This window comes from Pezoporus occidentalis, unplaced genomic scaffold, assembly GCF_034315485.1.
Source record: "Pezoporus occidentalis ecotype Australia unplaced genomic scaffold, CSIRO_AGI_Poc_V1 ctg59, whole genome shotgun sequence".
NCBI classification, from domain to species: Eukaryota; Metazoa; Chordata; class Aves; order Psittaciformes; family Psittacidae; genus Pezoporus; species Pezoporus occidentalis.
The window spans coordinates 4,991,121-5,006,144 of record NW_026915932.1 but is presented as its reverse complement, the minus strand read 5'-3'; the positions used below and the strand labels follow the sequence as shown (position 1 = coordinate 5,006,144).

Sequence of the window (15,024 nt, the reverse complement as noted above, 5' to 3'; positions counted from 1 at the left end):
CAGGGCCGGTTGCTTTGATTTCTGGCATGCTGAGTGCCTGTCTCTGTGAAAGGCACTCCATGGCTTCTAATGAACCTCCGTGCTGTCCCTCGTTCGGGTTGTCTGCTCAGCCACACAAGAAATGCCATAAAACAACTAAGTGGTTCAGCTTCCAAAGCTGCCTCTGCAGCACAGCGGGCAGTGCGGAGACACCCAAAGGTGACATAGATTAAGCATCAGCAGACGGCCTTCATTAAAGGGCTTTTGCATCATATTTTATATCAACATTTCCTGAAGATCTTAATGTGAAACTCTAGGGGATCTTGCCTACATGTGGAGTTTGCCCCAGTCCCACATCAGTGGCGGGTCTTTCCTAGATCTGCATAATCCCCCCAGCCATCAGCTGCAGGTGGCACATCCATCTCAGTGACACTCAGGTGCATGCTGAGGGTGCATCAGCCACCAGGCCCTCTAGGCACAAGTCTGGTGAAAGCCTTTAATGATTGACCTATCCTAAACCACTGGTAGTGCTAAAGCTGTTTTAGAAAGCAGCAGAGGAACTGGATTCTTTATACTTAGAAAGCCCTCTTCAGTCTGTCCTTCTGTTGAAGGGAAGCTTTTAAAGTTTCAGGCCAGAACCTGTCATTTGTCTCTAACTGAAATCCTATGCTCTGACCATTTTGTATTTCTCTGCACAAATTTGCTATTGCTACTATGATATGGCATCAAGCCATATAATCTAACAGTCAGGCACTGGTGCATCTCCCTGCATTCAACTTCTCCCCTTAGTGCTCCTTCAGCAAGGGTGAGGCTCCTTCCTCATCCCCATGCTTCACATACTGGCTGGGGGATGTCTGAAGGTGGCGGGCAGTGCGTTGATGGGGAATAAGCTCCTTTGCAACACCAGTAATGGGTGTATTTGCATGCAAACCCAAATCTGTACAAAGACATGAGTTTGCATTAGCTGAATTTTAACCTGTTGGAAATGAGAGGTTCCTCTGCAGGACAAATTGAGGATTTAATTATCTACATCTGGCTGTCTAGGCTGGCTGCCCCCCCCATCTGACCAGTGGCTGGTGAATCTGACCAGGCCAAGTCAAAGCTTTGATCTGAGGAAATTTAGCAGAGCAGCACTCTGAGAATGGAGTGCTTAAACTGCAGGCTGCAACATTTTAAAAGTTGTATGGTGTGACTCTAGTCCTTCTATACTCTCTCAAGAGCTACAGTTACAGTTGGAGCTTACCATTTAAACTTAGCATCAGCTTCCTTTGAAGCACAGACCTCCTCTAAATGTTATCAATGCAACTTTCAGTTTAGTTGTTGTCCAGTTCCTGACACTCCATATTTTTTCCATTTTATAAGTGCCTTGTCTTAATCTAACATACTATATCCAGAATACCATTCCAACTGCATAATATTCGTTTTCAGGCTCTCTTAAGAGCATCTGCTTGACAGGTACATCTGTCCAAGGACACAGGTACGACAAACACTGGTGTGCTAACTTGGAAACTTAGTGGAAAGATTTATGTAACAAGGATGTAAGTAGAGGGGTCTTTGTTCTTGTGAGATAACCATTTATGTCAGCTAGTCTTGGACTATCAGTAATAACTGCTGTATTAAGGAAGTTTAGAACAAATAAAAGAGATGATGACACTTAGTGGCTTACTTCAGATGCTTCTGCCTGTAGTTTAGTTGTGTTCTTTCATTCCATTGGCTAACATTTTGTTTAGGTGAACAAACACTGAGATGATCCACCTGTCTTTTTAATTATCATTTAAATAGAGAAAAATGTAGCAAACTTCTGATTTTTTTTGTTAGTTCTACATCTCTCCTGAAGACCACCTCAAAATGATCTGTGTAATTTAGCTTACATTTCTTTTTTAATGCAAGTTACAGAGTAGTGACACCTACCTGAAGGGGGAAGTACCGTAAATATGTATAAGCTCTTATTTTATACGTTATCTCCCTATTTCCATCTACAATCAGATGTTTGCATTTTGAACTCTGTTTCTTGACAGTAGCCCAAAAAGATCTGAAGTACAGTGTGTAAAATACACCATATATACCGCAAGGTTACTATCAGAATTAAGAAGAAAAGAATTTTGCAAGTTTCAGTTCCTAATGAAAACACATTTAAGATGTTGTATGGTATTAAACGTAGTTCATGCGTCTTCCAAGTCAGCAGTAGATTCTGTTCACCTCAGCATTGCATTCACCTTTAATGGTACGATGCCAAGAGATACCATCACTTCCTTTGAGCTTTGGCGTGTTCTCGACTCACTGTTTTGAACCTTAATAAAGGGAGCGTTTTGTAACTGTGTTGCTTAATCTTATAACGAAATAACTATTAGGAGATACATATCTCTGGGTCTTACAGATTATGTAAGTATTAACAATTTAAAAAATTGAGAGACTTGCAGAAAAAGAGGAAGATGTTATTTTAATTAAGCAAAAACAGAGTTATAATCACTCTTTCTAAAAATAAAATTAGACTCTTTATCAATCCTTAACATCTGCATTTAATATTTTCTTCTAAACAAAAATACAGATGTGATTATGTAGCAAATGACAGTCTTTGACAACATATAGTTTACCTTCTCCTACGCTTACTTTAATTCTAATTTGGTCATTAATACTTGACTCATTACTGCAACATGTTACTTGTAATAAAAGTGCCACAATTGAACTATAAACATGACATTGCCATCTTAAAACTCCTTTGCTATAAACTGTAGAGAATATACAGAGTTACAAAGTCATTGTGGTTTTATCAAAATATACAAACCCCCCAAACCTAACACAAGCTATCAATATTTTTCTTATGAACTATACAGTTATATAAAATATTTGTAAAATTATCTTTATATTTATAAATATTCTACCTTATTTGCTTTGGTCTATAATTATCATCATACAAGTCCACTTTGCAGATATCTCTGTGTACTTTCTTTAAAAGATCGTCATACTTTCCTGTGTTTATTCTTCTATTATCCTTATTTAAATGGAACCAAAGCTGCCATGAACCCAGAATTTCTCACGGGGTTCACAGCATTCACCAATGACAGAATAAATAAGTGGACTATATTATTACTTCAATCAATACTGTATTACCATTTCAATTGTAGTTTTATTGTACCCCTATAGTTTCTTTTAAAATATTCAAGAAGACAAAGTAAGTAAACAAACTGTGTACCATATCTGCATGTAGAATGAATTCGAGGATCACTAACCTTTGTTCTGACTTAATTTTTTAACACTTCACAGAGATGAACATACATGACTAACTGGAAATGCAGGTACATTACAACAGAGCCCTATCATATAAAATGCAATTTCTAGACATACACCCTTTGTTGTTTTTTGTTTAATCTTTTAATCGCAGTTAATCACATTTTCACAAAATACTACTACTTGCAGTATTTCAGTGATGTCTTTCAGAAGCCTACCCTCTGGATTCTTAGCAAACTCTGAAGCTAACCCTTTGGTGTGGCAGGATGAGGAAGGATGAAGAACCAACATCTCTCTCTTCCTCCATCAACCCATGCCAGGCACCTCTGCGCTATTCACCCACTCTGTTGAGCAAAGGGATACAGTGACAGGGAGCCTGCCTGCAGCCAGGTGCAGGCATGGTTTGGGATTTAACCAGGAAAGGATGTGTGAAAGAGAGATGTTGTATTTAAGGCATGGGAATGACAGGAAGCCCCATAAACTGGCCCTATCCCTTTTCGTACGCAGAGTTTGCTTCAGGGATATATATGGAAGCAAGAATCTGAGTATCTATCTACCCTTCCCAAAAATAAAAGTATTTATGGTGAGTTGCTCTGTTGTTTGTTATCCAGGCATTATTCCAGGATGAGGAGGAAGTCCAATGTCTAAATCTCCTCTTCTGCCAAGAATAATGACATTTGTAAAAGACAGGAGTTGCAGACCCACCAGGAGGTGGATGCTTACATACAGGATTTCTTTTCACTAGGTTGTTTCATGAGAGCAATTTTCTTCAGACAGGTGCACCTGAATAGCTCTACCAGGCCACTGATATTGGGATTTATGCAGTTTGGAAGACTGGCTATTGTGAGTTTTACTTAATCTTTATTACATGTCTGAGAGATATCATAAATCCGGAATACTTTCTACACAAGCACTCAAGACTTAATGGTTATTATGGTAAATACAAAAATGAAAGGAAAAGAGGTTTAAACCCCTGAATATGTTTTGTAAAGGTTGAGCTACAGAAAAGCACGCCAGAACTCAACTGTACTTCAGCATACCCAAGTTCATGAAACATTTCCCACGTTCACTTTAGAATACACTAGATTACAATTACTTTGTTTATAAACATATTAATTTTTGTTTAAAAATGCAATATATGGTTTCTGCAGCAATAACTCCTTCTACAGAGTACACTGTGAACCTACATATTTATTTTGCCTAGAACAATTCTGACCCAAAAAGAACACTGTAAAATAGTTCCGTGACTAGCGTCCTGTAATGCTAAGCAGCAGGATTGTGGTTGGTCGTATTTTCTTTCTCTATATATATATATTAGAAGTTGATTGTGGCAAAAGAATTTGGGGCCTTTCATATTAAGTTTGTATTATTGCAAATACTAGTTTTTCTTTTCTGTTATTTTTCTTTCTTTTGCATATACTGACACGTTTAGATAAGTATTTGACCTTAGTAAATGGTACTAATTTGACTGGAGATGTTTCCCCATTCAATGCATCCATATTTTCTCCAGTATATAGTTTTGAATTTCTCTTCTTCACAACTGTCACTCAGAGTATAACTTCTGGAGTTACATTTTGTGTATTTTTTACCTCACTTCCTTCTGAACCAAGGAAATGAGGATTTTCCAAAAGTTTAGTGCTTTCATTGCAAAACTGTTCCTTTCTGTCTTGTGGACCTGGACTTTTGAATAGATGCTTCTTCTGGTGCATTCCCAGAGCAGCTGCTGTCTTGCAAATTTTGGGGCACTGAAAGCAAGCATATCCTTTGCCATTATGCTCACGTACATGCCTTTGCTCATGGTTCCTTTTGGTAGAAAGGTACAAGAAACTCTGAAAGCAGAACTGACAGTGATAGCGTTTTTCTCCAGTATGAATTCTTTCATGTATTTTGAGCGTTTCATTTAAAGTGAATGCCTTATTACAGTATTGGCAGACAAAGTCTTTGACACCCAGGTGAATGCGTTCATGTTTCTGTAGATTTCCAAGGACTGAGAAACATTTACCACAGGTTTTGCAAGTGTAGGGCTTTTCCCCAGTGTGACACCTCATATGCATTTTTAAAGTGGATGGACTTTGAAATTGCTTTTGGCATAATTCACAAACGTAAGGCTTTGAGGCAGCTCCATGCCAGTGTACGTGCTCTTGACTTTCTGCAGTGGAAGACTGATCTCTCTCACAGAGCTCACAAGGAAGATTAGGCATTTCTGTGTTCTCTTCTTGACTGACTGCCTTTTCCTCAGGAGCATTCCTGAGTGCGTATTCTCTACTGCTTGTGTTGTGGCTTTCCACAATTGTGTTCTTGCTTCCATGCTTTTTCCTCCATTTGGTCTTTTTCATTTTTCTTAGCTGTTTGGATTTCTTTTTTGGTTTGTAATTATAATAGGGTCTCCAGGGTTTATCGCTGGAGTCCTGGTCACTTACGTCATCACACATTTCTGTTGGCTCCAGGCATTCTGAGCTATAAAGCCTAGATGGGCTTCTTTCTTTCACCTCCATTTCTGATTCCTCATTTAGATTGTCCTGTTTGGACTCATGTTTAGATTTTCGGCCCCTTTTACAAAACAGCTTAGATCCTAATATATGTCTTTTTACAATAGCCTCATTACCAATTTTTACCGTTATTTGGCAAAGAGGTGCAACATTGCTGTCAGTAGATGTTCCAGGTAGGGCAGGCTTTGCAATGTATGTTTCAGTCTTACTTGATTCTTGGACGGTATTTATTGTTTTGCTAGATGACCCTCCAGATCCTGTGATGTGCTGTGAATCCTCAGTTGCTTCTGCTCTGTTGTACAGCAGTGTTTTCTTTTTATCCTTAATAGTTTTTGATTTTGTAATGCACTTACCATAATTATCTGTCCCATATTTACAATCATCATTTACAGACTGACTAGGCAGATTATTTGAAGATTGTGTCTTATTGTTTTCTACAGAAGTAATTGTTTTACTGTGCATTATAACTGATGAAACTCTGCTACTGTGCATTATAACAGAGGGGGCAGAACTGCTGTAACTGATGACAGAGGTTGAGTTTTCAGTCACATTAGTTAAAGACACAACTGAGGAATCACACTCCTGAGTAGCAGAGTCACTTGCTGCAGTGGAAACTCTTTTTTCAGCTGTGAAAAAGTCCCTTTGCAGGTCAGAATTTAAGATCCCTACTCCCCAAGAGGAAGAATTCTGAGTGTTCGTGGAAGCTGCTGCATCATTACATGAAGATGTATCCAAGGCAAGAGTTCTGTTTGTTGCTATTATATTATGTTGAAAATTCAGTGGTGGTAGCTCAGAGCTAAGAGAACTCTGAATAAAACAGTTAGTAGAAGCAGTTTCATTAACTTGGCTACTTGTTTGAACATTTTCATATGAAGAATTTCGGTAAGACTTATAAGGTAGTCGCCTGCATTTCATAGGTAAGAGTCGATAAAGTTTGTATGGGTACATACTTGGTTTCAAGCCTCCATTGGCTGTCTTTTTATTAACTGAGAGGCGATGATCAATTGCATGGAAAGACTTCTGATGATTTTTTAGTATATAGTAAGTCATAAAAGTCTCCAGACAGAAAATGCACTGATACCGTCTTTCTCCTGTGTGCCAGATCTCATGTCTGGTGCGATACTCAGCTAATGCGAATACTTTATTGCAGTAGTGACAAGGATATGTTCTTCTCCATGAATGCACATTTGCGTGTCTTCGAAGGCTAGACAATGTTACATAGCTACGCTTGCAGACAACGCAAGTATATAATATCTGCCCATCAACGACTTTAACCAAATGATCTGTTTCTGGTAAAGTGCGGTTTGCATTAGAATAATCAGTGATGCTGTTCTCAGACAATAGAGGCTCTGCATTTGCATATGAACTCCCATTCCTTCCATCCGAAGCAGTATAGTTATCCTCTAAATTTTGTTCGTTTCCATTATGAACTGGTAAGCCACTTGATCTCATGCAGACTTGCTCATGGCTTTCCAGTATATTTAGATTTGCAAATTGTTTGCTGCAGTATTTGCATATTAAAGTTTCCTGATGCTCTGAATGGAGTTGAAGATGAGTAGTCAGTAACGCCCTGTCATTGAATGATTCTGCACAAGAGTTACAATTGTAAACGGGCGGAACGACAGTCGCCACAGATCCAGAGGCGTTAGCAGAATTGTTTTCCTCTTCTCTTGATAAATGCAAATCTCCTGCTTTATTCTGAGGTTTTGGAAGGGAAGTAATTGTCTGATCAGTAACTGCTTCTTGTTGAGCTTCTGTAGTGGTTACTGTAGAGGCAGGTACTTTTGCTATAGCCAAAGCAGTACCTTGGGGCTTAGAAGCTGTTTTAGGAGTATTACATGCTTGTTTTCCCGGCTGAACAAGTGGTGTGGCTTGGACATTTTCATAGTGGTCTTCACCCACATTGTACGAAGGGCTCCTGTCCTGCTCAAGAAAGGGTGGTCCTTGAAAAGTGTCTCCCCCAGAAGAAACTGCATAGGAGTGTTCAGCCAGTGTACTGGCTGGCTCAGCATCTTTGCAGACATCGCTTCTGTCAAGGCTGATGCTGGGAGCTTGTATTGTCTCAGATGCCTTTTTAAAGCTTGCCCTCAAATCAAGCGGAGAAAACAAACTGTTTTCTGTTTCAAAGATTGAGAATGCATTTGTAATGCGTGGTCCATTTGTCACAGAGGAGTCTTCATGTCTCTTTTCATGTTTTTCCTCTTTGACAGTCCCTTTTTCATTAACACAGTATGCGTAGGGGCATGGGGAGCTTGAAAAATTAACATCTGTAAGATCTTCTAGGAATGATATTCCCAGTTTTTTCCCTGCAGCTGCAAGGTCTGTTACAGTCTCCTGCCTCTTGACAACTACTGTGGAACTGTAGATGTAATTCAGTATTTCTGTAAACACTTCAGCTTTGAGATCATCTAACTCCAGAACATGACCTGAAATACAGATAGTACGACTCCAGAAAATGTTTTTAAAGTAAAGGCTTGAAGCCGCCAGCACATTACTATGGGCTTTAAATTTGGTATCTTCCACAATGATGGTGACATCACATAAAATGCCCCGAATGCGCTGTTCATTTAAAATGGAAAGCACAGTGTCACTGTGGAAGTCGTCCTTGAGATCCTTAGAATGGGACATGACTGTCATCTACAAGACAAAGAAAACAAGGAATATATATTTAAATGGCATTTTTTATCCATTTGTTTTACCAATTGACAGGGTCAACAGAAAGGACACAGACGCCAACAAAGGAGCAGGCCCACTTCACTGTCTCTGTCAAGGCAGTACAGGAATGAAGCAATGCATTCAGCTTAAACAGTAAGCTTATTATACTCTAGTTTTAAGCAGCAAAGAAAATAAGCAGGGTAATGCACCTAATCATTACTCCATAAGGTTAACTATAGTGATTAAGAAAGATACATCACCAGTTGCCCTTATATTTTACCATCATCCAGATTCGCAATCACTGGAGAGCCCCAGTTGCAGTGAGGATTTGGAGAACCTGTCCCGGGAAGTGGGAGGTCCTATGCACTGCATTCACTCGTAGGTGAGGTCTCCAAAGTCCCTGCAAGAGGGTCCAGCTTTTATATAGTTGAATAAACATCTTGCAAAACATCAAGTGCGGAAACATCTGGTGTCACCCTCCCCATTGGATTCCGCCCAAGCCAGGCCACGGCTCGAGGAGGAGCCAAGGGAGTGTATCCATCTATTTTAGCTTTGACCACATATTTCTCAACAAGGCCAGACATCTGATTTCACAGGCTTGCAACGTGTCTCTAAATAAAGGAGGATCATTCTGCTGGTTACTATTACACAATAAGCATTACAACAAAGCTTTTATATATTGCCTTCAAAATATATATATTCATACTAAAATAGACAGATAATGCATTGCATATGTGATCAATACTATGCATATTATATATATATATTGCTGGGTTGTAACACTCACCTAGAGGTCAGCTTTGGTTCGGGGCCTATTGTTTAGGCCTCAGTACTTCACCATTTCAGTTACAGATGAAGTTTATAGTTATGTTGTTATTTTGTGTATATATTTAATCTATTAACCACTAAATTCTGAGTAAAATTTACCACAGCATTTCAGCTTGAAGTCATCTTAGGTTCACTCATGCCAATAATACTAAAGGTAATTATATACAGATCAAGGATGTAGGAACACCAGTATCTCCTCAGCAGGTGGCAGAGGATCTTCTCTGCTCCCACATGGGTCTGTCACCCATTGGTGCCTTTCACTAGGGACTGTTGCCACCAGCTTTCCTTCTGTTGTGCCAGCAGGCGCATCTGCTCAGGTTCACAGTGAATGACTCACTGAACCCTTGAGGTAGTTACCCCAGCATGTAGTTGAGGTTATTTGGAAGACATTATGAGGAAAGCTGAATTGCTGTGGTTCTGTGGATACTGAGGACTTTGTTTTCTGGCGCTGTTTGTCAGACGATGATTTTACAACACAATTGCATTTAATCTCATTATTAAGCTGATATTTAAAACAGGGATCACAGATCCCATGCAATTAAGTTTGGTACAGGATAAGGCTCTGTAAACAAACCAATGTACAAGCAACACCATTTTGTAAGAAAGAGTGGAGTACATATAACACAATTAATGTAAACAGTATATTATTTTTAAATAGTGATTAGATTTCATCACATAGTTTACACTTTGAAAATTTGTAAGTAACAATTTATAAATTCTGTAAAAGAAGTAGAAAGTAATAGAATGTTTTTTCTTATAGTTTAGATTTATAGCGCTCATGCTTTGTTATTTGATAGTGTGCTCCTAATTTCTACCTAAATAATAAGATTTAATTGCAATAGTAAATACCATTAAAAAACCTGCCAATTTATAATAATGAGGTTTAACGCGGACAAAAAAATGTTTAGATTAGCCGGGCTGTTACTATATGAATATACAGCTTCTTTTTAAATTGAGATAAAATATGTAAAATATGAATGAAAAATAGACTGAAAAAAGGATGAATTTAACAATATGTATCTGGAGGAAATGTCTGACTTAACCAGCTGATTTTTTTTTGTTCAAATTCAGAACTGCACCATGTAATCCATATAATGAGGTTTGTTCCTTTTTTTCCCCATCTCTGAGTAATGTTTTCAACTACTACTGCCCATTTCTGACTTTAAATAAGGAAGACATAGTTGTCCTACTGACAATTACCAGTCACTACATTAAAAAAAATCTGCATATTTAAGACGCTTTTCTTTCAACCTGTGGAATCAAAACGCACTTAAAAGAAAATTACCAACTACAGATTCTTTGTAAGGCAGGTAAAAATAGTACCACAGCATAGCTCCACTAAATTAGAAATACATTCTAAACATTCCACCTACTGCTACAAACTTCAGTGTTAGTCTTGAAAATTTTGATGATGACCTTTATCCTCAAATAATTTCCACTGAAAAATGCCAATATATTTATGAAGATGGGTTTGGTGGTGAAATAAAGGTTTCACTAAGCAAGCAGCAATGGCCATTTAGAACATGCTGGCTCTCTCACCCTTCCAAGCTATTTGGAAGTAATCTGTTCCTGAAAAGAGGGTTTTTATCACCAAGTAAACAATCTGGGACATGCACCCTTGCTCTAGCTAATCTAGTTACATTTTGGACATTTACCACAAATCCACCAAGTACTTCACTGCAAATTATACAAAAAACTGACAACCTTACTGTGAAGACAAACACAATGTACTATAAAAAAAGATCATAATTTGTTACATTATGGATTAATCTTGGAGGTAAAATTTGTATCTTGCAGCATGGCCACCAGTTCTATCAGGAAGGTCTTGTCTATGCAAATAGCCAAAATTTCTAACACAGTTTAATGGCTGAAATTTTCCAACGCACAGAATTCAGAAAAATCAAAACTGTGTTTCAAAAAACAAACTAACAAACAAAAAAAAAGCAAAAAATGGAAAACACCCCTGATGCTTATACATACCATGGATGTCAAGAAATTAATTCATCAGTATAACTGCAATAGAAATGCTGACATGCATTATTTTGATGATCTGGTCACTCACAGCAGCTGTAAATCTAGCTGCATTGTTTTGTGCCTTTAAATCTTACTACTATAGTTTATCATTTATTACACTTATTTAGCTTAAAATAAGACATATTAATTTGGAATAATAACCTGAAATTCACAGAAATTAGGAACAGTTACTCATTTAGGTTTGGTATCTGAAAACACATATGTAATTGTAGAGTTTCTAGCACATCAAGTCTTCCACAGAAAGAATACTGAAAAGAACACTTCTCTTCAGGCAAGCAGCCACTATCCCATAATTGATTCTTTTTTCTCACTGACAATGTCTGAGATTACATCTGACTTGCTCATGTGATGTACTAGAAACCAACTGTCAGACTTCAAAACATTTCACAACAGGAGCTATTGACAGTTATTTCCTGAGTATAGGAAATAAATTATGTCAACTCTACCTCCCAGTGAACTGCCCCACAGGAACTTTCCTCTGTTTTTTCTGTTTCTTTATTGGAGACAGCTGGTTTTAGTTCAAGGACACATCATCTGACATACTATTTGCTAACTGTATCAGACTACTACTATACTAACAGGCATTTATAAGCAAGGCCTACAAACCCAAGTGTTTTTAGTAGAAATCATCTTATTCAACTAGTTATTTCAAAATTTATCCTCCTGAGAGGAAAAGTGAATTTTCAGTTTCTACTTGCATGTACATAGATAGCCAGTTTTTGTAGTCCTGGTTATTTGGACAAGCTCTGTAAAACATCAAACTAGATGCGTTGTGTAAAAGTACCAAAAGCTATCATTTGCTATTTGGATTTTTTTTTTTTTTTTACGTGTGCTAAACATCTGCTATATATCTAATTGGAAAGTTATACAGAAAAATTCCAGACCAAATTGATTTTCAGAGCCAACACTTTTTGCTTCTCTATCTCAATGTATGCATTCCCCAAATAGTCCATTTATTCATAAGTCTAATGATTCTCTACTACCTTTTATTTTACTTGTTTCTTGCATTCATGAAAAATATGCCTCTAAAATTCTATAGAATCAAAATGCTCTACCTAGAATACAGATAAATGAAATATTTTAGGAATACTTTACATTCCATTTGCAGTTCATGCTGCAAAAGGAAAACCTGCTCTTCAGTTTCCAAGGGAGCTCTACTAAGACCAAGATACAGAGATCAAATTTTACAGATGTATTATTATTAGCATTACCATTACATATTTTTTAATTAAAACACTGAAAAGTACATTGGAATGTTACTGTTCTTCTGTATGTTTTTTTTTATAATATACTTATGGAAGCAATTGTAGTATTATTTATAAATGTTGCCAAAAACATATGTAAATACCATTTGATCTGTTAATGGTCAAACATTAAACTCTTCAGTCTAGTAAGCCATCCTTTTGGACGCAAAGTGAGTTATTTTGATACTTTTAACTCTCAATCAAGACATAAATAATTTCTTAAGAATCTGAGCAGCACTTTTGTAGTATAACTTAATAGTCTTTGGTGCACCTATAAATAATCAGCTTCTGAACAGCAGAACTTTTGATTGGGAGTTACCTTACTATTTGGAGGTATTCCATGAAAGCTGTAACAGACTTAGCTTTTAATGACAACTTGTTGAATCACTTTGGGAAATAAGATTTAAACATTCATATGAAACTTAAGTGGAATGGTAAGTAGGCTGATTAAACTATAATGTTACCTCTGCTGACATCAACAGAATACTGCTCCAGGCCAAGTGAAAATAAGTAACATTAAAATTTAGTGGAAATATCAGAGACTGATGTATCCAAACACAAATTCAACTACTTAATACCTCACAGATGACACCACTAATTGTAAATATTATAGCAGCCAACTCTATTTGGATACTGCAGATGAAGCTACTATTATTTTTTATATTAATATTCTTTTGAAGTAAACAGATTACAGGAAGTTTTGCCAGTCAATGACTATCAAATATAACAAATACAATTTTTTTTTTACTACCAAATATAATCACTACAATCTAGGAATACTGGAATACTGTTTTTAACTTCTGCTAAACTCCTGAAATGCACTGCCAGGCAAGCGTACCCCCTTACATATGAGAAGAGATTCCTTTATTCCACTTCAGTCACCTAAATTTTAAATACAAGCTAGTGGCACTAACAGACAAAAAAACCAGAACCCTTAGGGCCAGTTACTAGTACCCAGGCAAAATAAAAACCAGCGAGATACTTAATAAACTGTAATCACAGTTCTCCCTGTTCTCTTATTCAATTTGCTTTTACTAGGACTTTAAAGATACTAATACTTTCTGGTACTTAGAGCATTACACTATGGAAACATGTTCACTCCATAGTTTTTATAGTATCAGATTCATACCTTTTCAGTTTCATTCTGCTCTAATAACATACTTTGAAGGATATCTCCGTTTTGTTTCTGGCCCTATAGTGCCCCTTCCTGCAGAGCATTATTTTGTTCTAGAGCAAAAAAAGGGCTAGACATCTGAAACAAAACAGAAACCAAACAAAATCAAGTACACACACTCCACACACATCCCCCCCAGCTCTACTATCCCAATTCTTGCCCACCCAGAAACCTACCGTCCTATCATCATTTTTACTATGGTAGCTCAGGTTTTTTTATGGAATCACTTCCACAGTCCTATCTGGGCACTATCGTTAAACAGGAGCGCCTCGACCAGCCTCCTGTCAGTCTCCTTATAACCTTGGGCATGTAGGGAAGTTTTAACAATTAATAGCTTGCAGTGGCATGTAGGTTAGTGCTCCAGCCTTAGTAGCGACATGTTGATTCTACAAGTACACTTACATTTTTTCTCTTCTAGACTCTCACTGCTCACATTCTTCCCTGTTAATGGAGGACACGTACCTTTTCTATTTGTTATAGCCTCATAAGCATAACAGACTTTAAAGCATTTTTTTTAGCCTCACACGGTTTCCTCTAACTTTTAATTGAGACAGCTGGTGGTGAAATTTAACAACTATGTTCATATTAGCAGACCTCTGAAGCCACCAGATGAACCATTCTTTCTGAGTTGTAATTCTTTCCTATTATTAGCATCCCTAACTCCTTCTCCCACTTCCTAGTTTTACACTGTGATCATTTCTCATCACATGAAAAACAGCCTTTAAAATCCTACTGGCACTTAGAGCAGGCTAGTGCTTTTTCTTACGCAGCGTTTTCCACTTCGAAAAACCAAAGCAAGTCCTATCTCAGCCCAAAGACAAGGCACTCCGTAACTGATCTGGCTCTAAAAATAATTGCAAACCCCCATAACATTTCCCACTGCACATCCGGTTCTTTCCGATATCAAAACGTTTCGTCCTTTTGTCCACCTCCTGTCTGGCAGTGACCCTGCCCGAGGGCAGGCAGGAGATGGGCAGGGGGAGGCTGGCACGGGCAGGAGTAGGCCGGGAGCTGCAGGAGGTGTCAGAAGCAGGCAGGGGCTCCCTCGCACCGTTCGCCCACACGGTGGAGCTGGACGCGCGCAGCAGAAGCCCCATCCCCTTTTCTTATTAAATCAAGATACGACATGAAAGCTCTTACAACGACATTAAACGTGAACTGCCCCTGCAGGGCTCAAACGCCACTGTCCGGCAGCCCTGCTCAAGTTACATAGAACACAAGCTTCTGGTGCGACATGTTAACGTCAGGACACTTGTCTGTCTTAACACGGAGCCCCTCGAGACATGAAACATTTGGCAACGCGTCAGCGGCAGATAACGTGAAGACACTTCCTGTTTATGGGCAGTAACTGCACTCTGGACTAAATTAAAATCTCTAGCCGAGGAAGCAACGC

The 15,024-nt window shown here is 38.1% G+C and overlaps 1 protein-coding gene across 7 annotated transcripts in view; it reads right to left on the bottom strand.

Annotated features, from left to right (window-relative positions):
- Positions 1-4,498: 4,498 nt before the first annotated feature.
- ZBTB38 (zinc finger and BTB domain containing 38) overlaps positions 4,499-15,024 on the bottom strand; it is a 43,937-nt gene continuing 33,411 nt past the window's right edge. For 5 of the 7 annotated variants that reach the window (XM_062638958.1, XM_062638957.1, XM_062638956.1 and 2 more), the window contains one exon: positions 4,499-8,333. In XM_062638958.1, the coding sequence (XP_062494942.1) occupies positions 4,755-8,333 (3,579 nt within the window). In that variant the 3' untranslated portion in view covers positions 4,499-4,754. Of the gene's footprint in view, positions 8,334-8,611; positions 9,562-15,024 lie in introns of those variants that run through there. The other 2 variants (XM_062638953.1, XM_062638960.1) reach the window with 2 other exon arrangements.